Source organism: Pogona vitticeps, chromosome 4 (assembly GCF_051106095.1).
Source record: "Pogona vitticeps strain Pit_001003342236 chromosome 4, PviZW2.1, whole genome shotgun sequence".
Taxonomy (NCBI): Eukaryota; Metazoa; Chordata; class Lepidosauria; order Squamata; family Agamidae; genus Pogona; species Pogona vitticeps.
In genome coordinates, this window is record NC_135786.1 from 174,822,891 (window position 1) to 174,846,483 (window position 23,593).

The 23,593-nt window shown below is 40.1% G+C and overlaps 1 protein-coding gene across 4 annotated transcripts; it reads left to right on the plus strand.

The window, feature by feature from the left end:
* Nucleotides 1-270: 270 nt before the first annotated feature.
* On the plus strand, nt 271-22,729 carry CD226 (CD226 molecule). 4 transcript variants are annotated; one of them, XR_012086813.2, is made up of 7 exons: nt 271-3,933; nt 4,376-4,720; nt 11,426-11,788; nt 18,352-18,454; nt 19,401-19,452; nt 20,733-20,856; nt 21,821-21,973. XR_012086813.2 is itself a non-coding variant. In XM_020796649.3 (6 exons), exons 1-6 carry the CDS (start codon nt 3,819-3,821, stop codon nt 21,929-21,931), a joined length of 1,089 nt encoding a protein of 362 aa, XP_020652308.3. In that variant the 5' UTR covers nt 271-3,818; the 3' UTR covers nt 21,932-22,729. The 4 variants fall into 4 exon arrangements, 3 of the variants coding, with proteins under 3 accessions (XP_020652308.3, XP_020652311.3, XP_020652309.3); XM_020796649.3 differs by lacking the exon at nt 20,733-20,856 and having other exon boundaries at nt 21,821-22,729; XM_020796652.3 differs by lacking the exon at nt 20,733-20,856 and having other exon boundaries at nt 11,426-11,587; nt 21,821-22,729.
* The last annotated feature ends 864 nt before the right edge of the window (nt 22,730-23,593 follow it).

Consider the following 23,593-nt stretch of genomic DNA (forward strand, 5'->3'; position numbering starts at 1 on the left):
TCCTGTATATATTTTGTAAATACACTGCTGAAAAGAAGAAGCTGTTGTGTGCGTTTATCTGCTCTTTACTCTGCGAGAGACAAGATAAAGTCACAGACGCACACTCCCTTAACAGATGATGATTTCTTACTGACAAGCATAATAGCTAGAGATAAGATAAGCAAGTGCTATAGAACAGGACAGAAGAAATACCTGTACAAGGTTTTACTATTCTATGTTCACTTTAAACTTTCAACATTCTTATTGCTTTCTAACTGTGTGACTAGTTGTTTTCTCACTATCTGCTGGGTAATGTGACTCCTGAAACACAATATTTTGCACCAAAGAAGAATCAAGAGTATACCGTTACATGCAAATGTCTGTTTGATATAATCTATGAACACTTTGCTATTTGGGCAGGGATGGGGTCTGAGTCAATAGCAAAATGCCTTTTTATTGTGATTATTGTAACTGGGAGGTATTAGGACACTGCTGTAAAAGCATGGTATGTGCCTTTTTGCTTTGATTGTGAAAACAAAACAGAGGGTAAAAACGTAATTTCCAAAAATTACGCATACCCACAATTGTCCCCGAGTGATCAACTGTTTCTGCACAAAATGTTACAAAGATGTTGAACTTCATAGGAATATGTTTAATGTCCTTTGGTTGGGCAAGTCTTCTATCACATTATAAATTGACTGCAGTTTCTTAAAAAGGTAAGAGGTACATCTTGAACAACAAATAGATGTTGTATCTCTTTGAAATGTCTGCAGCCTCCCGTCAGGACTCATTGTCAGGTTTAATCAGACATTGCAGAGAGAAATATAAAGCATGGGTGATTATCTGACAAATTAAAATTTGAGAAAATAAGGGAAAGAAATGCAACAACTGAGTGCTCATGCTGCTTCTGCCTCCAGAACATTCTACTGAGCCAATCCAACTCTTTAAATCAAAATAAAGATGTATTTTTCATTGAGGTGTGTTGTCAAGTTTAATTTATGTTGGAAAAGTGCTTTGCAGCCCTCAGATATGCAAAAGTGTGTTATTTTTTTCAGGCAGTTAATAGCTGTCGCTACCATCCCATCTGGAAAGAGGGTGTCACTGTGGTGAATAGGAAACATTAAAATTCATATAGCAGTTTTAGATTAAATACTATTAAACATTGCATGCTATCCTTCGACAACTCCTACTATCATGGTTTATCAAAAGTGAAAACTATCTTCCTTACTGTTAATCCCATTTCACAGAGAGGAAAGACAGGCTGAGGATCACTAAGCTGGCCATTGCTACTTGATGTCTCAGTTAAGTCAGGATTTCAGATTTATCTATATCCACAACAACTACTTTTTTACCTTAATAACATGGTGGTTTGAAATAGGAGGCTGATTTAGGACTATAATGAAGATTTAACACATTTAACACAGTTCTCATAGTGAATTGGCTTAGGCTGAAAATAAATTAAAATTGGGAAGTGGGGTGGAGAAGGCATAAGCACACCTAATGTAAGCTAGGGCAGCTATTGCAAACTTCTAGCCTAAAAGCTCTGAGTCACTTCAGATTCCATTGTGCCACAACAGATGATGTACTGTCCATGCCATCAAATGTTGATCCACCTGCTTGAGAAAAATCCCTATCCGTTGACCATGGCCTGTGTACCTGAGAATGAATTAGAACTAGGAACCAGTTCGATTTCTATGTCTTTTCCAGTCACATGCAATGAGCTTGTGGCAGAACACTACCTAATTAGCCATTGCTCTTACTACACCAGTGTGGGACATGGTGGCGCTGCGGGCTAAACTGCAGAAGCCTGTGCTGCAGGGTCAGAAGACCAAGCAGTCGTAAGATCGAATCCATGCGACAGAGTGAGCGCCCGTCGCTTGTCCCAGCTCCCGCCAACCTAGCGGTTCGAAAGCATGCAAATGCAAGTAGATAAATAGGGACCACCTCAGTGGGAAGGTAACAGTGTTCCGTTTCTAAGTCGCACTGGCCATGTGACCATGGAAGATTGTCTTCGGACAAAAACACTGGCTCTATGGCTTGGAAACGGGGATGAGCACCGCCCCCTAGAGTCGAACATGACTGGACAAAAATTGTCAATGGGAACCTTTACCTTTACCTTTACCTTACTACACCAAAACACCACTTGTGCGGTAGAGCTACACCCAATGGGATCAAGCAAGGGCTAGTTGAATAATATCACTAATAGTATTGAAATTCTTGCCATTTTCCTATATTGGCTTTTGTAATACAGCTCTCAGAATGGCCAGTGGTGGAAGATCATTGCATCCTATTAACTGGGCACAATTTTGTAAAATAAGAAACCCATTACACACTGTACACAACTATTATAGATTATTCTTATCTGCAAGTCCAGACAAAATGTGGCAAACAGCTATTCAGAGGAACGGGCAGATGCTCAGATAAGGAGAGGAAATGTCTGCTGTCTCGTCTTTGTCCAAAAGTGGGAATTGTGCGGCATGCACATGGAGTACTATAAACTCAAAATCGCTTGAATAATCTAAGCTATTGGATATTTGAGGAAAGGGGTTAATCAACATTAGGCTAAACCCCTCATTACTGTAACACTGCTTTCTATGAAGTTTCTAAAGAAAAAGGGGGGTGGGGGAGATTGCAACGCTCAGCCTGAAACAGCCCTCTGTAAAGATTTTGGTTTTAAGTCCAATGACGTTCTTGCTTGCTCACTTGAGACAGTATTTTTAGGCTTTATTGATCTGACTAAATTGATGAAGGCAAATTGAATTAGTATACCTTTTACTCTACTAGAGTGGCAAGCCACCCCACTTAGTAAGAAATTGGAATGGTTTATTAGGAGGTCTGGGGTAGGGAATGTTTTCATGACAAGGAAGTCTAACATATCTATTTATGATTTGGGTTTGGTGTTTGTTTGCTTTTTTTTTTTTTTTTGTCTTAATACAAGCCGCTCAGCCCAGAGGCTCTACAGAATTCTGGGCAAATAACTCAGCTTAATTTTATCTCACATGGTTGCTAAGAGATACAGTGGACATAAGGCTCTGTATATCAGCACGCCCAGGACCCTGTCAAGTACCCCAAAAAAGTGATGGGACTCTGCTGTCAGAAGCTTTGGGTCTTAAATTTAACGTGGAAGAACAAACAATGAAAGAGAAGGAAAATGGAGTCAAGAGACTGCATTCACATAATTGATTTTATTTAAGCGAAATCCAAGCTAAGAAGTTATGCCAAATGTTGAAAGGTATTGAAGCCACATATGAAAATGCTTCTGAGCAATTGAGATGAATAGAAAATAAATTTTGTTAAGTCTTGTGCACTAGGATGGAACATTTTAGTCCCTCAGAACCATATTTTATTGAAGTGACAGAGAACTAGACCTACAAGCAGCCATTTTACAATAATGCTGTCTCATGCCATGTACATTGTGTGGGGGATAGGGTTATAGACAAAAAAACAGCTCTACACAAATGTGCACAAAGGAATCTGTTGTTTTCTGTCAAATCTACTGTGATATGTTGTTATTGTTGTTGCTCTAGCATTTTTTTATGCAATGAGAGAGAAAAAGCAAACAAGTGAAAAAGTCTTGCGCACTCTCTGTCTAAGCAAACCATGATAGTGAGAAGCAGAAATGGATTACTCCAGTTATGAGTAAGGAGGTCTCTCTTGTTAGGCAGAAGAGGCATTTAAATTCTCATGGGGCTCAGGAGACACAATAGGTGTTCAATATGTATCTGTGTCTTTAATACTTTATTTGGTATAGGCTCTTTAAATACTGTGGTTCCCCACGGAGTCAATAACATCTGGTTGCTAGTTCACTGCAGCAAGATAAAAATACTATCAAGCGCCTCATGTGGCCAGGAAATAGCAGAAACCTTCAAGACTTTCTAACACATGTCGCTATAGCATTGTTGGAAATGGATTGCCTTGCTTTCCTCACTGTCGCTGTGCTATTGTCCTATACAAGTAAGACAAGTTTCTTATCTGACATGTTATGTCTGATATTATTTCCTAACTGCTAATCCAACATTTACTTATTTGGCAATAAGTTCCATAGGCATAAATTACTCTTACTTATATCTACTTACTTATTCATACTTAATTTATCTAGGGTAAACGTACAAATATTTCTCTAGTTATTGTTTCTCTTAAAAAGCTATTTTCTGTTGTTTTATGCAGAATAAATTGCACTGTAGTCAGAGCAGGTTGCTCCCAGGTGGAAGTGTATAGGATTGCAGTCTAAATTGTACTTTAAAAAAATTGATGATGTCACATTTGGAAGCACTTTTGGTCTTGTAAGGGATCTTAGTTGGAAGTATTTTGCTCAGACAGTAGAAAATGCAGGTGTTGTGTATGTGTATTTGTTGTTTAGTGTTTCAAAGAAGCCACTGCTCTTCCTTTGCTTTAGGCTGTATGTTTGTCCCATTGGAAGGAAAACATGTGGATTCTACAATGAAACTTGCCAGAGATATGACTCTTGAATGTGTCTATCCAAAGATTGGAAGAATAATCCAGATGTCATGGCGTAAGGAAAATAACAGCAGCAAAGAGAAGATTGCAGTCTTCAGATTGCCTTATGACCTGTCTATTGCAAATGGATATAAGACTAGAGTCCGCATTAGTAACAATACCACAAACAACAAGTCCCTGATTTTTAACAATGCTGATGAGGAAGATACAGGGTTTTATCTATGTTCCTTTCACACATTTCCACATGGAATCTGGGAAAAGCGAATACAGGTTGTGCAATCAGGTAAGGTAATTGTTTTTACCATTGTTTTAACATTATTGGTAATCTGTCAAGAAAAGCTGATACCCATCGGCGATGCAAGTCATGCCTGAGGCAATGCTGTTTCCAAGGCAAACCAAACATTCCATGGCAACCATACATGCTTCTTTCTCTTTTGCACAATGTCCTTAGAGGTAGAATTTTGAATGCGATATCCTGAGCATGTTGCTCTCCTCTGACTTTGGAAGCTAAACAGGGCTGGGATTCATTAGGACATGAATGGAAAATCATCAAGGATCTCTAAATAGGCCTAGGAAATAACTGTGTCAGAACTCTAGAAAGCTGCTGCCAGTCAGTGTTAACAATAATATGCTAGTTGGACCCATTGCCTGACTTGTTGTGAGGCAGCCTCTTGTGTGCCTTTGAGAAGAGAAAGGCAGCTTAGTTGCATTTTTAGTTATTCATTTCTCACATTTCTACCCACAAAATGGGTAGAACAGACAAGACTAAAACATGAAAAACTGGTGTGAAGCTGGAAAACACACTGAGAAAAAGAAACAGCCACCACTTCCACCAGTAACCCAGTTTACATCCTAAATGGCTGTCAGAAAAAAGATAGCAGTCTTTAAGGGGCCATAGCATTTCCGTCTTCTTTGTTTTTTAATTTTACTTTTGATTTTTCCTGAGAGCTGAAAATAAAAACACCCTTGCCTACTGGTGATAGAACAACACAGAGGGAACAGGCTAGATTCCCTCAGCAGAGAGTTCCAAAGCTGGGAAGCAGCTAAACCCTCTTTGACACCCACTCTCTGTGCGTCCAAATACCTAGTTGAACAAAATGGTCTCCTCTTCATTCTAGTTAGTTAAGGATTTGTATCCCCCCTACGTAGTCCGTTTCCCCTGAAACTGCAAGTCAAAAATCTTACTTTGTTAATTCATGTATTCAACAGGGGCTTGCACTAGAAAGCTCTACAACCCTTTCCAGCTCTGTAACTCTATATAGCAATATGGTTTTGCTTGTTGTAACTACAGTTGTGCACATTACAGTAAAAAATGTCGCCCTTCAGTTGTGCTGCTCATTTGCAAATATATTACCACCTACTTTCCCCCTCCCTGTCTTCCATTCCTGAGCCTGAAAATATCAGAGTTCCACAAAAGTTTGTGTTAAAAAAGAAAGAAACATTTTAGAAGTTAAGAATTTCAAGCAGAGAAAGGAGATTGGACAGTGATGTGGCGTAGTACTTCCATGACCATTAACTGAATGCTCTACATTGTCCCCACTCCTGGCAAATTATACCTCTACAAACCATTGCAGCTCTGAATTTGTCTTTGTGAGAATTCTGTGTGGCTTTGGAATACTGAATGGGAGAAAGTGGTTGCAGAATATATTTGGAAGAGGTATTTCATATGAAGTAAGAAGAACTCCATGCTAAATCCTAAAGCGACTTTCTAAACAAACATTATTTATTTGCATGTATTGCATAAGTATGTCCTGTGACTTTTGGACAGAGTATGACAAAACAGAAAGCAATATTTAAATTCCGTTTATTTCCTTTATAACTATGTATACACCTTCATTTGAGCTATAAGAGCAGCAGAACTGGCCTGTAAAATAGCAAGAGAATTCCACATTACTTCTTGATGGTATTGGAGAGATTTTTATCAATCAGCATTGTACGTGTCTGCTTGGATTTCTCATTTAAAGACGTCTATGCTCATTCTAGGATATTCAGTGTGGTGTCATGGATAGAGTGACAGACTAGGACTCAGGAGGTCTGGGCTTTAATCCTGGCTCAGTCATGGAAACTCACTGGTGGTGATAGAGCCAATCTTTAAATTTCTCACTTATTAAGAAAGCTATAAGTCCATTTCAACTGGATACCAGATCATAACAATGTGCTTTTTAGACTGATGTGCAGTTTTGTCAGTAATCATTAACCAACAATTCACAGGCACTTAGTGTGTAGATGGCTTATGGGGGAAAACCTACCTCAGTCTATAACTTTGTGCATACTTGCATTCTTCCCTTTTTCATCATAAAGCTGTTTTAGCTGAAGAAGAAAAAAAATGCAAAGACAATTGTTTCTTTTGTCATGCAACTGCCATGGGTGAACTGCACCAGCTGTCCAATTCCATCTGCTGCCCGGACTGTTTAATTATGGAATTTGCTGTGTATATGTTACCAGTGTAAAACAGGCAGTCATGGTTAAACTGTGACCTTTTATCATTATTTCCCAATGAACCTGAAAGTCTGTCCTCTCCTGTTTAGGATGCTGAATAACTGAACATCTAGACCCCCAAATTCCAACTTGAAGTGGTTAATAACTAAGTCCCTATGAAAAAGGTGGAAAGGCTCATATTGGAGAAACATGTTCTCTGGCCCCATGAAGGAGAAAAGGCAGTTAGATGCTCAGCTCATGAAGGTCAACAGGAACTATCTTCTCCTGAACATTCTTCTGTTTGACAGACATTATGTTGGACTGACCTCACTGCTCAGTCATGGCCACTACCAAGAATAGCCTTTTTCTGACAAGTATACAAGACCCCATCAGGCATGACAATATTACTGTTGGAAAAGCAAAGGACAATCCAGTGCAACCAAAGGTACTCATGTTGTATATAATGTTTTGACTTTTGCTTTTGCAAAAATTAGTGCTGAGAACCTATACCATAGTTTTCACACCATTTTGAAGCTTCTTATTTGTTTGTTTGTTGGTTATACATTATTTATTTGTTATTTGAGGATAACAAATAAATGCAGATTCCTCTAAAACAATATTTACCCCCCAAAACCCAAAACAAATGAACTTAGAATAAGAGTAATATTTAACAGTGGGGAAGTCATTATTCTATTAGCTATTCATGGCCAGAACAAACTCCCTCTGTCAATTTCTTGAATGTCCCTCTCTCAGATTAGGGGATTTTAAGTGGCCAAGAAGATAATAAGCAATATTTTAATACATGATCATCTGTCTTTAGAAGGGTGGTGGTGGTAATGGTCCTGAGAATGCAGTTAAGAGACCTCCTCCACCACCGCCACCGCTCCTCCTCCTCCTTCTTTGTGCTGAAATCCAGAGCTTATACAAACTGTTGGTTTGGTTAGACTACAACTCCTATAACTCAGCTGGTGCTCCTATCACAATAGCCATGAATGCTTTTCCTAAGCTCTTTTTAAATCTAGTTCAGTCCAGACAGATCCTTCCCCTTGCTGGTATTCTTATCAGAAGGTAGATAAAGGTCAATAACTGCAACCTTTTTGTAGCTTTAGAAGAGATAGCCAAGTTGGTCTGTGCTAGCATGTCAGGCAGAAACAAAAATAAAAATAAAAAAATAATAAAAACAACACTGTGGCACTAATTGCTATATTTTAATGCAAACTTTTGTGAAGAAGTGGACTTGCAACCTTTTTGTCATCTTGATTTGCTGGGCCTGAGGCACATGAGAGTTACAGCATGGTTTCCTCTGAAAGAATGGCCATTTTCTAACTGGCTGATTGCAGCTCACTGCCAGCTTGGAGGAAGTATAGTTCTCAAAGACTTCAATCCTCTAGTTTATTACTGGAATCAAGTTCTTCCTCCTTTAGACTTAAAGTCTAATATGAGGAATCCTAGGTCAAATGTGACTTGCTCTGAGTGCTTAGAACTTGTTTTCTTTCCTCTCCAGCTAACCAAGACATCGTGCTCTGCACCACAGTACGTAAGCGCTATATAGTACTCGTATAAATTATTGCAGATTTGGTACTGTTGAAAAAAATGATGGAAATAATATAAGCCATCGAAGAGAATTTAGAAGTCTCAAAATGAACCTTAAATGCCCATAATAGTCAGTTTCTTATTACCATGCAGAAAATTGAGAACCACATGTATCATGTTCATATAATTTCCTACTATATGGCTGATCTGCAATGTGTCAGCATTTCAGGTCATGTAATTGTTGCATTCCACTAAGAGGTAATTTAAAAGGATAGAAATATGAGGTTGTTATGTGACAGCAGGGAAAATGAAGAGTGAGTCTGCAGACCTAAGAAGCCGTATATCCAGAACTAGTGAAATCTGTGACAGTTTGCCATAAAAATGATATGCATACTATCAAATGAGCGGTGAACATGTGCACCAAAATTTTTGCTACTGTGAACCATTTACTGAGGAAGGAAGAAAATTTAGCTCTACTACAGCAATGTAGTTTTTTTTAAAAGAGCATTAAAAAATAAACCCCTCTGTTACCGTGTTTATCTTTGGTAAATGCAAATGCTCTTTGCACCAGGATTTGTGTATTGAACACAGTGGAGAAAAAATTGAAAGCCATGTGAGATGCAAGGTAATCCTATTCCACCTTCCAGTTCCTTCCTTTTGACAGAGTATGTCAAGTCACAGGGCATCAGTTGAAGTCACAGAAAATGGCCATGCTTCCCCACTTCTCATGAGGAGGGAGGAGGTAAATTTCAAGGTGGGCAACATGGAAGAGGAGAAACTCTCATTCTTATTTTTGAGGTAGCTTTAAAGCTCGCACACTCATTTCTACCCATTCCCATACATCACAAGATTTCAATGGATCAGTGCAAAAGTCTAAGTGTGTGTGGTTGTGCTTGGGCACTGTTGGTCAAGAGCAAGGAGAGCAAGCTGGTGGGCTATATGGAACAAGACAGGGTGTGGCACTCTTTCCAGACCTGTTGGACAAGGTCCGGAAAGAGTGGCAGAAGGCCAGGAAAAAGCCTATGGTCTGGACTTCCACAACCCCCAACAGCAGCATAGGATTGGGAAGAAACATGTCATGTGTGCTACAGCTAAGGCCATGTAGGATAAGCTCAAGCAGGAATCATAGCATTCACCATAGTAGCTCAGTGCACTGTCTGTCTGGCAAAAATGGGTAGCTCTGATCCATGTTGCCATATTATCCAGTTACTGTACCATTTTTATTCAGATTCTGGGATTGTGTAACCCAGACTCTTGTGCCTATGTCTACCATCAGCTGGTCCAGAAGTAGTTGCAGCACAACTGCTCACAACCTTTGCCTGCCCTCATCTTGGATCACAACTCACCTCACAATGTCATAGTGTTCTGTTTCCAGTTCTTGGCCATGAAATCTTTTGACATGGGATATCGGTGACTTCACAACAAAGCTATGGCCCTTCCTGCTGCTCTCCTCATTCTGGTTTTGCAAAAAGTAGAAGATAAGTGCGTAAACATATCCTCACTGTCTCCCCACGGTTTTCTACCTGCAGTGTAAGAAACCATTAGCAGCTAAAGACCGATGCAATGCTAGCTATTGAGACGAGCTGTTTCTGTGAAATAATGTTCTTGTGAGAAATTAAGAGTAAGGAACAACTATCTCTACTGAGACCAATCCTCTAGGACAGAGAATTTATATTGTAGATTCATAGATCTGAGTACAGGACAGCACTAAAGCACATTGTAAAAGCAAAATCCATAATTCTTAATAGTGTCAAATGGACAGTGCTCTTAATAGTATAAATCACTTAGATTTTAATAGGGTGCAAGATTGTGCAACATGCTTCTAAAGCTCAACATCAGATGTTCAGAAATTAATAGTGGACTATTTTCATATTTAGTGTATGTCTATTACTAAAGAAAATTTCCAGATTTTAGAAAGAGAACAATATACAAGGTAATGCCCATGTATATGCTGAATGCAAAAATGTAACTAGCACCAGAGACAGCTAGAGAAATCCAAAATTCAGCCAGATACCTGGTGATTTAACCTGACATTTCTGATGCACTTAGAAAGGAGTGGGCAATGCAACAGGTTTTTTTTTCTGATGACTTTTGCCTGCCTTTTCTTTTTCTTTTTTGTTTGTTTTTTTGTTGTGTCCTACTGCACAACTGTGACTTGAGCACACTTTGATGAGAAGGCAGTGCAGAACTTTAACAAATAAACGATACACTGTTGGATAGCCTTGAGCACTCTACCAGCTATGTTTAAGCCATCCATCCATCCATTAGATAGTTCACATCCAACAACCACATATATAGAATGTGCAGTCTTGTTTCCTGAATTACATATGGTAAATATCACATTCATATATATTTGGAAGGGAAACAATATCTATTCTTTCTAAACCTAGGATTACTTCTAAACTGAAGAGGGTCACTGTGGCCTTCTATATATGGTTTTGCTGTAACTCGCATTATCTCTTACCATTGCTTATGGTGGCAAAAGCTGATTGGTGTTTCAGAGGATTATAACATCTGGTGTGGTGCTGATTTTGGAAATCAGACATTTGCAACTATTCTTATGAAGATCCCAAGGCTCCTATGTAATCCCTTATATTATTTGAGATCTGGGCAGATAGTGAAACAAAAGGGGGAAGTATTGATTGATTGATTGATTTGATTTGATTTGATTTGATTTGATTTGGTTTGATTTGATTTGATTTCTATCTTGCCCATCTAGACCAAAAGTCTACTCTGGGTGTTTACCAAAAATTGCCACTGCCAGGGTGACTTTACCTGCAGCATCAGTTTATGTAACTAAAAAAAATCTCCCCTCCCATCCCACTACTGCCAATGGTTTCCTGAGAATGAAAGGGAGTACATGGTAGCCTTGGGGCCTTCAGAAAAGAAGTTGCAAATGTTTAATTTCCAAATAATTGCCACCACTGTTTATGACATCATCAGGCCTAACACAGTATAGTTGTAGCAACAGGAGTTCAAACATTAACTGCTATAAACAGCATCCTTAATTTCTCTCCTCAATTTACTTCTTTTACAGATGATTCTAAGTCACAAGTCTTTTTGGATCCTGATGTTACTGCAGATTCCCAAGTTACTAAACCAAGGCGAAATGTCACCATAATGTGCTGGCATGACTCTGATATCACAGTGAATCAAGTGATATGGGAAAGGGTTCAAGTAGACCGTGTGGACTTCATAGGTCAGTGTCTTGAATCTGGTCTGCAGGTCTATGGTTCAGATTATGAAGGGCATGTACAGATAGACTGCGCCACCGAAGAGTATAGCACCCTTGTCCTGTGGAACGTCTCAGCTAGTGACGCTGGGTTATATCACTGTTCCTGCTTTGGAGCAAATGGCAAAAATGAATCTGGATGGACAAAACTGACCATTACTGGTAACGGTAAGTTGAAGGAAGGGACTGGGCACTGACTTTGCAATGGAAGTTTTCTAAAGGTTTATTTTTGCTCAGTGGCATATATTCATTGAAACATATACAAAATTGCTCACTTTACTAGGACCCAATATCTGGTGTTTTCTTTTTTTTTTAAAGACAGGCAAAGGGTGATGACGGGGAACGGGGCAGTGAGGAAACCACAAAGCTTGTTTGGGGTAGTTTTAAGCTAGACAGGAAAGGAAGAAGACAAATGGGTGTTAAAGAGGAAAGGCTGCAAAGGAAAGATGTTAAAAAAATAATGGCTTATCTTCATATATTGTTGCTACCAATGTTCCCTATATATATATATATTTCTGAGCACTTCCCCGTCAAGCAGGAGAGAACCAGCACAGCTATACAAACTTAGTGGTAATCTACAGGCCTGTTTTGGATTAGGCTGGATCAGGCTAAATCAGGTCATTAGGAGGTCTGGTCTGCCATTTGGTGTGATCTCCACATCCGAATGGCATATGGAGCTGAAGTTACCCTATTTAGCCCTCACCAGCCTGGTGCCAGAAGCAGGAAGAGTCAGGAAGGAGGCAATGAGAAGCTTTTTTTTTTTTTTTTTTTGCTTTTCTTTTAAAGATCTGGTCAAGAAAAGCAAACAAACACCCCATCCTGTCTCCTCCTGCCACCACTGTTCCTCTTGTCCCTTTTAAAAAGCCAACCCAAGGCACAGGCAGGCACTTGCACTTGCACAAATGGGTCATGCATGTCCATGCACAGGAGGTTTCAGCTTCCCAAAGGCAGGCTCTCTGTGCTGGAAATTCCTCTTCCGCCTCTGCCTGCTGCCTCCCCTGCTCCATTTGCCTCATAAAAAGCCAAGCCAAGTCACACACACTGCCTTTGGAAACACTTCCATGGAGTTTAATTTGCCTATACTGTATCATGAAGCCTCTCTCTTATTAAGCCACTTCATGATACAGTATTGACAAAAATGTGGCTAGGAACACTCTGGGAGGACAGGCTGGTTTGCTCCAGTAGAGACATCATCTGATTACCATCTTTACGAGTGTGCAAGCCTATCCGTGCAGTGAGCACACAGTGCTTGTCCACGCAGTGAGCAAAACACTCATCCGATCACACTCTTAGAGAGCTAATTTATTTTTTGTTGAAGAAGAAAGGCCCAGAAGAGTTTGAACCACAAATCCACCAGTAAGAAAATAAACGGCATTTGTATAACTGCCCCAGGAACCTTTTTCTTCTTCCTGTAATTCACAACATAAAAAGAGGCTTTCTGGATCAGCTAGCATTCATTTCCCAACTGTGGCTTCCAAGGTGTAATTCACTTTTCATCCACTTTTCTACCGAGTTGACATTCTCATTGACTAATTCATCCTAACCCTGATATATTCTCCTTGGCTATGCCCTGTGAACATAGAAACCAACAATTCCTGTTTCCTCTACATGCTTTGTTATTTTCTTCCCCTTAATTTAGTTTGTTGTGTTATCTGTCCACACTGAGGGGTACTTCAAAATTTCTTCAGTGCTGCTGTTCCTGTTTTTTTATTTTAATTTCTAGTGAGGTGATATTTCAAAGTGGTGCTGCTTGCAAATTTAGTTTTACTGCTACTGATTGTGATTCCAGGCAATGGCTGAAATCCTGTCACGTAACTCCACTTAAATAGTGATGGCATTATCACATGGCCATGTTAATCTCCCTGCCTCTCTTCTTCAGGTTCTGAGGGTCTCTAGAGATTTCTTCTCACCTTGGGAAGTTATGGGGAGCCCCAGAATGTAGGTGGGGGAGCCTTTAATATTGGAAAATTGCTGCTTGATCACTGCCAGTGGTCTTATATTAAAGCCTTCCCTCTCTTTCATCCTGAGCTTCCCAAAAGGAATCCCTAGGGAGCCGTCATAACATTGAGGGAGCAGTGAAAATAGAGAGTTTTAAATTAAAATAAAATAAAGATTAATGTTGTTGGGTGATGATATTCCAAAATATCATCACCCAACAGCCAATATATTCCAAGAGCTCAGCCATGTTGGTATGTAAATGCCTTGAAATCCAGTACTAAATCACAAATGGAATAGGCTCATTTAAATCAATGGAAGTTATGGAGGAGTTGACACACAGCATCCCTACTGACTCCATTGGCCTACTCTAGTGCAATTTACTGTGCAAAGCAACTGGATTTTGGCCTATGTTCGGTAGTCTTGGTGGTGCCAAAATGTGCCTCCACTCACAGGTCATAGCCTGGAGATGTTAAAAAGGAAGGGAGGGAGGGAGGGATAATACCTATGTTTAAACTAGATTGGTGCCCTGCTTGACGATGATAATCTGTTCCAGGAAAATCGCTGTTAAGCAAAATTGTCGTCAAGCGAAGAAAAAAACCCATTGGAATGCTCTGAAAACTGGTTAATGCATTCCAATCGGGAAATATCTCATTGTCCAGAGAAGATCGCCCATAGAGAATCGCCAATCAGCTGTTTAAGAATGCTGTCTTCTGAAGCTTCTGCCAGGAAAACAGCCATTTTGCGAAGGGAGGGAAGCCATTTTGTGAAGGGAAGCCATTTTGCGGAGCCGGAAAAAACATCGTTTTGTGAACAAATGGTTCGCGAAGCAGGCACCTAATCGACGTAAAGCGAAAAAACCCCATAGGAACCATCATTTTGCAATCGCTATAGCGATTGCAAAAAAACTCGTCATCAAGCGATTTTGTCGTCAAGCAGGGTCGTCGTCAAGCAGTGCACCACTCATGGCGCAGTGGTTAAATCGCTGTACTGCAGCTAAAACTGTGCTCACGACCTGGTGTTCAAATCCCAGGTAGCCGGCTCAAGGTTGACTCAGCCTTCTATCCTTCCGAGGTCGGTAAAATGAGTACCCAGCTCGCTGGGGGGGGGCAATGTGTAGCCTGCATAATTATATTGTAAACCACCCAGAGAGTGCTTGAAGCGCTATGGGACGGTATATAAGCAGCACTCTTTGTTTTTTTGCTTTGTACAAATATTTCAATGTAATGTAGCATTGTAATGTAAGCACTCAATCTGTTTCCACTTTCCTTCTTGGTTGTATCCTAATAGGCCATGGATATTGTGGCTTTGCTAAGACTGCCACATGCTCATTCTTGTGTGACAACTACTGTATATGGACAGAACTTCAGGATAAATGCTAAAACGTTTGAAAGCTCATCATGTGACAAATGTTAAGTGGAAAAAAATCCACCTGTAGGAGGAGACCACATCCGATATACTACTCCATCTCCTTGGGGGCACAACTCCTTTGCCTACGCTTGACTATGTCTCTGTGGTTTCTCACAGTCACAGGCATGTCCTTGCGCTCTGTGTGTACTTGGCAGATCTAGTAAACCTGTTTGTGGCAGGGTACAAGACAAGCAGTTCAAACCACTCATTAGTTTTTAGTGCATTGTAACTGTCAGGCTTGTCAACATTTCAACTGTAGATGTGCTGGTCAGGCAGTGGAGGTTGTAACCAGTCACCCATAACATTTTTGGAATCCTGAGAAGGGGGAAAAAGTCAAAAACCAGGGCTTTCTAAGGCAGTACTTAAAGGAAATGAAACTAGCCTTCATAGAATGTTAAATAGTGTCCCAGCAGCCTGTTTTCCTCCTGAAGTTAAGAGACAAATGACATGCCTCTGCCTTGTACAGTTTGATTCTAGGAAATGAAAGATGTTGCATTAAATGTTGTTCTGCTTGATTAGAAATACAGAAGATGCACAAAGAACAAGGCGGCATTCAGCAGCAACAAGGAAGCCAAGAGTTGCCTGACTCTGTTATTGCTTCAAAATGGGGTTGGGGCAGACATCAAGCCCATGGTCCCCACAAATCCCTTTTGATCATTTTTATGGCCTCTGCGGCCCTTTCATTTCTCCATCACAAATTGTGCTGCGGACTTGTGGTCATGGGTGTGCAGTATTCTGTGGGTTCCAGGGAAATGGAGGTCTCATGCAGCACCCTGACCCCTAGCAGTTGCCCATAAGTATAGGTAATAGAACGCCATTGGTCAAAGGCAGGATTGCACACTATAATGAGAGTTATCCTAACCAGTAGGGGCGGACATGAACCAAACCACAAACCAGAACAAAACACGAACTGGGTTGGTTTGTGGTTCAGTTCATGCTCGGTTTGGGGATCCCACTTTGCCAAAATGAAATGAAGCACCGAACCTTTTTTTCCACTTGACCCTTTTTTTTGGCTTCAGCAAAATGTGATGCCTACTCCCCCTGCCCCTGCCACCTTCCTATATCATCTTGAACCTACCACCAACAACACTGATGCTATCCTGAGAGGCAGCAAGCCTGGCTCCTTGCTTCTGTACATGTGCCCACCTATCAACTGAGTGGCGGTCACATGTGCACAGAAAACAAGCCAGGTTTCCATACAAGAAGCTGGGCCTGCTGCCTCTCAGGATGATGGTGATGGAGATGGCAGTGTTAGCTTCAAGACATGGTAGGGAAGTGATGGGGCTCAGGGAAGGGTGAACAGATGGTTCCCTCTGGCACAAACCTGAAAAATGAACCGTGGATGAGTTTGGTTTTTTGGAGGGGGATTGTGATAGTTTGTGGTTCATTGGTAACCATGAACTGTCACAAACCACTGGTTTCCTGGTTCATGCCCATCTCTGACAACCAGCTATTAGTAATTAAATATGTGATAAGTGAGCCACAGGTTAAGAAATAGTTCACTTTGAAAAACATAATGCAGGTGGTTTTGGTTGGCAAACCAAGTTGTTTATCACCTACAGTTGACCTGGTTCATCTGAAGGTGTTTGCTCTGGATCATAATAGGCAGAACTTCCCCTCTGTCAAGTTTTAGAGAAGAACATTTTAGAATCATTTTCAGTCACCTAAACTATGGCACTGGGCACAAAGCCGGAAGCGTCTTCTGTAGTTTGCTGCACATGGACTCTGATGCAAAGGGTATTTAGGAAAAGCTGTCCCCTCAACACATCCATACTGGACTACAGAGTCTTAACATGCAGCCCCAATCCCATGAATTGAGTCAGACACCCAAAACAGTGAGGGTTTGTTGGGACACCATGCAGCTGCTGCATACTTGGGGATGAGAGGAAAGGTAAACAAAGACAGAACTGCACACTGCCATACGTTCTCCTGAGATGAGGGGAAAGCAAAAAATAGTGACACAAAACTCCTCCTTCCTTCATCAAAGGCCTTTTCTAGACACAGGTTTAGGTCTCACGAGAAAGCAGAGAGAACTAGAAATGATTCTGCCACCCAAGACACTCTGGTTCGTCCTGCTGGGATCAAACACCTTAGACTTTGTGACACCAGTGGACACAGAGTGCTTGGCTTTTTTCAAATGAGTTATTTAAAATGGATTGGAGATTATGACTTGAGTGATTCTATGGAAAGAAACAGGGAATGCTGAAACTTCTGGACTGAGTAGCAAAGCACAGGGATGCAAAAGGCCCCTTCTTTGTTTTCTGTTTTTTAATTATGCCTTTGAATGATTAGTTGGATATGAATTTTCAAGGTAGCTAAGTGGTCAACGGTTTCTTATGATCATTACTATGACCCATGTGGAGAACCTGTGTTCACTGTCTCTTAGACACTTTTCTAGGGATGTTAATAATCTACTGCATGTAATTTTTATGGGGATAAACATGTGAGAAAGCCTGATGAAGTATTGTTATCCTGAGAGATTTTGATCTTTAAGTGTAATCGAAATGGCAGAGTACCGTGATGTCTTTTTTCCCCTTTAAATCATCTTTTAAAATACTCTTTTACAACACTTTATGAAGGTGTTGTGGGGAACTATACATTTTTTTCTTTATTAAGAGATGGTTATCTGACGCTTTCTTCAAAATAAAAAGTACAGGCTTTACCATTTGCCTGTAGTACAAAGAGCGAAGAGTCTTCATATCCTGCCCTCTTCAAGGGATAATAGTCTGGGGGAATTGTTTTTTGCTTGGTGAAGAATACTAATATTGTACTGGTAGTGGGGTGGGGTGGAGAGGTTCTTTCATCTAGCCTCTTGAATTCAGGAGATGATGGTGAGCATATTCTGAAAGTTACTGATGACAGAAAACTGAAATATGAACCTCTTTGCCTTTGTTTCCAGTCTTTTCATTTCCAAAATGCTGCTTATATACTATGGTCATCAAAAGAGGCACTCTGAAGGATGTACTCCAGAGAAGCTGGGAGATAGAAAGAAACACTTTATGGCGATAAGTTTGTCAGTGCTCGGTCCCAAGACGATATCGGTTAATATTAACTAGGTTGTCATCTAGTCTGGTGTTCATTAAAGTTTGCACAACAGGGTATTCTTAATGAAGTGGTTTCTTAGTCTTGAGAGTTAGCCCAGTGTGAGTCGGAATCAAAATTGTCAGGATAGACACTGGATTTTGTAGGCTATTCCAGATGACTCCACTGCTTAGCTTTTTAATAATTTGTTCTAAGGATAACACACACTTCAGCATTTCTTTTTAAGTTAATACTGTAGTTGCAACACATGCTGTATGGAACTCCATCCTGTACTACCTTACTTTAAAATCATGTATTTTCTTTGATCCATGTTGTTAATATTTCCCATCCTCCTTTCTTTCTAGTTCCTTTGATTTCTATGCAGCACATTGTCTTCATTGCTGGAGCTTCCGCAATACTGATAATAATCACCTTGGCCAGTGTTGTGGCTATTGCTTATCACAAAAGGTAAACAGATCATTCTGTACCATTATTGATTGATTGATTGACTGACTAATTGATTGAGTTATTGAGTTATTTATTGAGTTATTTTAAATTCTGCCTGTCTCCCAGTTCAGGGACCTAGGGAGGCTTATGGAATGGGGATGGGGAGAGATACCTGAATTAAAATATACAATGTAATAGTATTAAAAGACCGTTAAACTCAAAGCAATTTAAAATAAAACAAAGATAAGCAGAAAGATTTCTTTAAAGCACCTTCTCCCCGTTAAAAGATTTCTCTTTGGTTCCAAAAGCCAATCTGGATAGAAAAGTCTTTTCCTGGTCAGCCTTTCACAAAGAGGTTCCACGGTCACTAAAAGGACTTTTTCTCAGCTTCTCAGGTGATGTGCCTGTGAAGGTGGTGTGACTGAGAGAAGGGCCTCCTTTGAAGTTCTTAAAACTTCAAGGAGTTTCTCATGGGGAGCTGTGGTCCAGATAGCCTTGTCTACGATGAATAATAAATACCGTAATATGTCTTAGTATTTGTTTACATGATTTCTAACAACTTTTCTGGGTATAAGCCAGTTGAGTTGCATCTCCCATATCCATTGCCACTGGGTATGGCAACTAGGACTCACTGGGGTTGCAGCCCAAAAACATATGGTGTCTCTTAGTTGGGCAGCCATGATTTAAGACAGCTGGCCATATTTTGCTGGTTTCCACCCAGGAAATGTGCTTCAACTTTTGTCAACATAAGACATTTGCAAGTGCAATGCACAGTGGCCAGCACAGTGCAGAACAAAAGCCAAGAGCTTATAAATTACTGAATGAATTGTTAACCATGCATTCAAAAATGCAGATTTTGTTCAAAGCTTACCATTTTCAGAACCAATTTTAATATTTCATGGAAATTTACAATGTTCCTGGTTCTAGCAAGAGAAGTGACATTAACAAACTTTCTGTGTGTCACCAGAAAGAAAAATAAGAACAAGAGGATCAACATGATGAAAATCTTTTACGCACAGGTTAGTGGGGCCTGAGACTCTCTCGGTACTTTGCAAAATTTCTTTCTGAGATTTTTGCCAGGCACAGGGAATCCAAACCACACAGAGGCAGAGTTATTTTCTGTGGCACTTGTCAAGGCACACATCTCTAAATCAGCAGACTTACCATTTCATTTAGCATACTTTTATGTATCACAAAAACAAAACTATGGGTCAGTCAATTTGCTTCACAATATGATTAACACTTTATAAAAGAAAAGTTGTTTGAAAACTTGTGAAACTTTAACATTTTTCTATTTTATGTCCAACTAACTGGGTGTAACTTTGTGTAAGATGTTCACCAGCCACATATTGTTCCTGTTGCATCTTAGATGGCATTGTAATAAACTAATATTTGTGAGTCACAGAGAGTCACATAATTTGTTGTTGCTTCCCTCTAGAAAAGCCTTGGCTGAGTGCATCCTTCTTTGTGTCAGGCTCAGCTTTCAATCTTTGCCTACTGCACATCAATGCAGTTTTCCTGGGGCAGAAACCGACAAGATGGCAGCTTTGCAATAGGTGGTGATAAAACATTGCACTCTGGGGACACAGAACTGCTGTGTTTCCATCCATAACATGGAAAAAAACACCCAGTGTTTACCTCTCAAGAACGAATTGCCAAACTAAAGCAAGCTAATTGCAATTTACAGAGTTGGGATATATTACCGGTGGACACGACTCAGGCATTCTGTATTTCTTAAGTCTAATTGTGAAACTACTCCATTGCTATTTCTGCACCCATTTTGAAGCTGAGGATTTGACACTTTCTAGCCCAGACGAAGAGCAGGAATTAGTTAGTTGCAACAGGTCTCTTTTCTATCTGTAAGGTGCTATTTGGCATTGGTGATTTGTGCATTTGTACATTACCATTGTAATAATAGTGGAGGATGGAAGGGACATGAAGACTGTGGGTATAGAGAGTCTTTGGTACATGGTGAGCTAAAACATTGTAAGGAAATGGTACCCCGGCTTTACAGTCAATGAATCCTGGACAACCTTTTGAGTCAGAGCTGCCTGTCATGTTACATTTCTAAGGTACAGGAAGATGTATGTCACTCCTGCATGCATACAACAATGCACAAGTGACTTGGGTGACTGAACATGTCAACTGTATCTTACATGTTTTTACAAATCAGTACTGTTACTGTCTTAGGGATTAGGGTTAAACAGACACCACCTTGTAAAAATCAGAATGTCCCCATGCTCAGAGATCAGTCTGGCATACTTAAGAATATATTCACATTGTTTTGATGCATTTTCAGGACCCCGTTGTTCTCTGACCAATGAGGGAAAGTGAGATGGAGGGCAGAGAAGGCAATTATGAAAAACAGTGCTGAAAAGCAACATTTGGGATAAAAGACCAGTGCTGCCCAGCATCAAAACAAGGTGCACATTGTTTACCTATTGCAAGCATCTCAAGTCCAAAGCAAGACCTATAGAATATTTAGGTCAGCCATAGTTGAGGTAGTTGAACTCATAGGTGGTCGGTACAAACAGAGGAGTGCTTTACTCTGGAATTCTGGGGGTGAGGCAACCCCTTCACTACTCCATCCTTGATAGTAATAGGGTACAAGAGTAAGATCAATGGGTGGTTTTATGCATCTGTGCCTTTATATAAGGAATTTGCACCCCTTCCATGTTGTTGAATTCCAACTTCTATCAGGTTTGACCAACGTGGTGGTTGGTCAAGAAAAAAGATGACAGTGGTAGTCCAGAAACATCTGAAAATCAAGAAATTCCCCATCCTGCTTTATATTTTCCAGGTATCTTAGACAGAAGGAAAACCAATTTGTTCTTGCACTAATACTTCTGGTGCTCTGTAGCCTGGATGGTACATGAAGGCTTCTGGCTTGGGATACAAAATTCTATGAATCCTTTGGATCTCCTTAATTCCCAGCTCAGAATATGCCCAATTGGCTACAGCAAATTTAGGACATAACAGATATAGACATTTAATCTGTTACTAAGAGTCACATTGTGCATTTAAGTACAATATAAGAAAAATCCCTCCTGGTCAGATTAGATAATATACATCACACATTTTCAGAAGAGGTACTCCCTCAAATGGTAAAAGATGTCTCTCATAGTATGTGATCTTCCTCAATTTAAGATTTTGTATTTAGTGTCTTTTGTTATGGGAATAAACACAGGCTTAGTTTACAATCTGACTTCTGCAGCATTTAACCACAGAAAATCCTGTTAAATTGGGGTGGTGGTGGTGGTGCTAAATAGGTTCATCAGAAGAAATGACAATTTATTCTGATGAAGAAATTGATCCTGAGTTTCATTTCTATTAGGAGGGTATCCATCTTTGCTGAGTCATTCTTCTATCTGCTTTTCTCCTCCCTAGCGTTCACACAATTGTGGCTGCCAACACAAAGCAAATGCGAACAGAAGACAAAATATGGCAAGCTCTGGGGAAACACAGGATGAAATCTACGAGAATGTCAAATGTTCATAATGACAAGAGTAAATAAGTGTTGTGAATATTGCGAAAGTGGGCTAGTGGGCAACAAAGAAAACCTACAAACAAGACTTCCCCACATTCATTTGATGGAGCGGGACTGTCAAAGTTTGAATTTTGTTTAAAGTAACCAGGCTCTAACAAACATGTTGCTAATGTGCATAACTCTTTGCCCCCTCTCCCCCCAACATTTATGATACAGTCGTGCCTCGCTAGACGATGATAATCCGTTCCACTGAAATTGTTGTTTAGTGAAATAATTGTCTAGTGAAAAGCATTTCCCCATTGGAATGCATTGAGACTTGTTTAATACGTTCCAATGGAGAAGAATCGTCGTTGTCTAGTGAAGATCGGCCATAGGAAAGCCGCTTTGCGAACTGCCGATCAGCTGTTTAAATCGCTGTCTTGAGAAGCTTAGGTCCAGAAAACACCTGTTTTGCAAGTGCGGAGGGAGCTGTCAAAATCGTCATCTAGCGAAAATCGGTTTGCAAAGCAGGGACCAAACATTATCCAGCGAAATTCCCCCATAGGAGTCACTGTTTTGCGAATCGCTATAGTGACTGCAAAAAGTCAATGTCTAGCGAAAAAAACTGTCATGCGGGGTAACTGTCTAGCAAGGCACCACTGTACTCCCTCAGCTTTCCAACAACTGTATATTGTTTATAAGAACTGGGAAAAAGTTAATGCAAGGATAATGTCATAATTCCACATAGAGGACACTCATGTAAGTGTAATACTGAAATGCAGCAGTAACTTACTACAGATCTAAATCAGTAAAAAGATTAAAAAATTAATAAGCCGCCTAGAGTGGTCTAGTATGACCAGATAGGCGGGATAGAAATAAAATAAATAAATAAATAAATAAATAAATAAATAAATAAATAAATAAATAAATAAATAAATAAATAAATAAATAAATAAATATTGGAACACCTCTGAGCTTATTCAGAATGTTTTTCAGCACTGCTCAAAGGCTGCATCCTCTCCCTTATTCGCCTGGTGTCTTCCTAGCATTGCCTCTTAGCACCTATCCAACCAAATGACCAGAAGGGGATTTGGGAGATGAGGTTGCTGTTTTGTGCCTCTGACCCCACTACATTCCTCTCACATATGTTGTCAGACTAATATTTTCAGGATCTGCCTACCAGGCTTGCTTCCTTTCTTTCCTGACTCTTTAAGGAAGAGGCATGCTGCTGTTCCTCTCCCATGTGCCTCCAGGGATATTTAGTTAGCATTAGGGTTTAGACTTTTCTGTTGCATATGTAAGAGTGCGATCGATGGGCATTTGTCCTGCTGTTTGGTGTGCTGCAGGGATAGGCTGGTTCACTCCTTTTTCTGGCGATCACATGAGCAAAACCCAGCTTGTCCCCAGAGTCCCCACACCTTTCTGGCTCCCTTGTTAGGGGCTTCTGTTTTTGTTTTGGTTTTTTTGTGCAAGTAGGGTTACTATATTTTAGTTTGTTTTCAGACAGAGCCTCCCCTTTTTTTTTTTTTTAAAAAAAAAATTCAGACAGCATTAATATGCTGAATCACTTTGGAAAAAAAATAAAAGTGAAAAGTTCCTCCTGGAAGCAGGAGGAGACTGGAAACAGGAGAAGATAGATTTTTTCTTTTCTCTTAAATGTCAGATCTAGAACATGATTAGCCAAATCCACCACT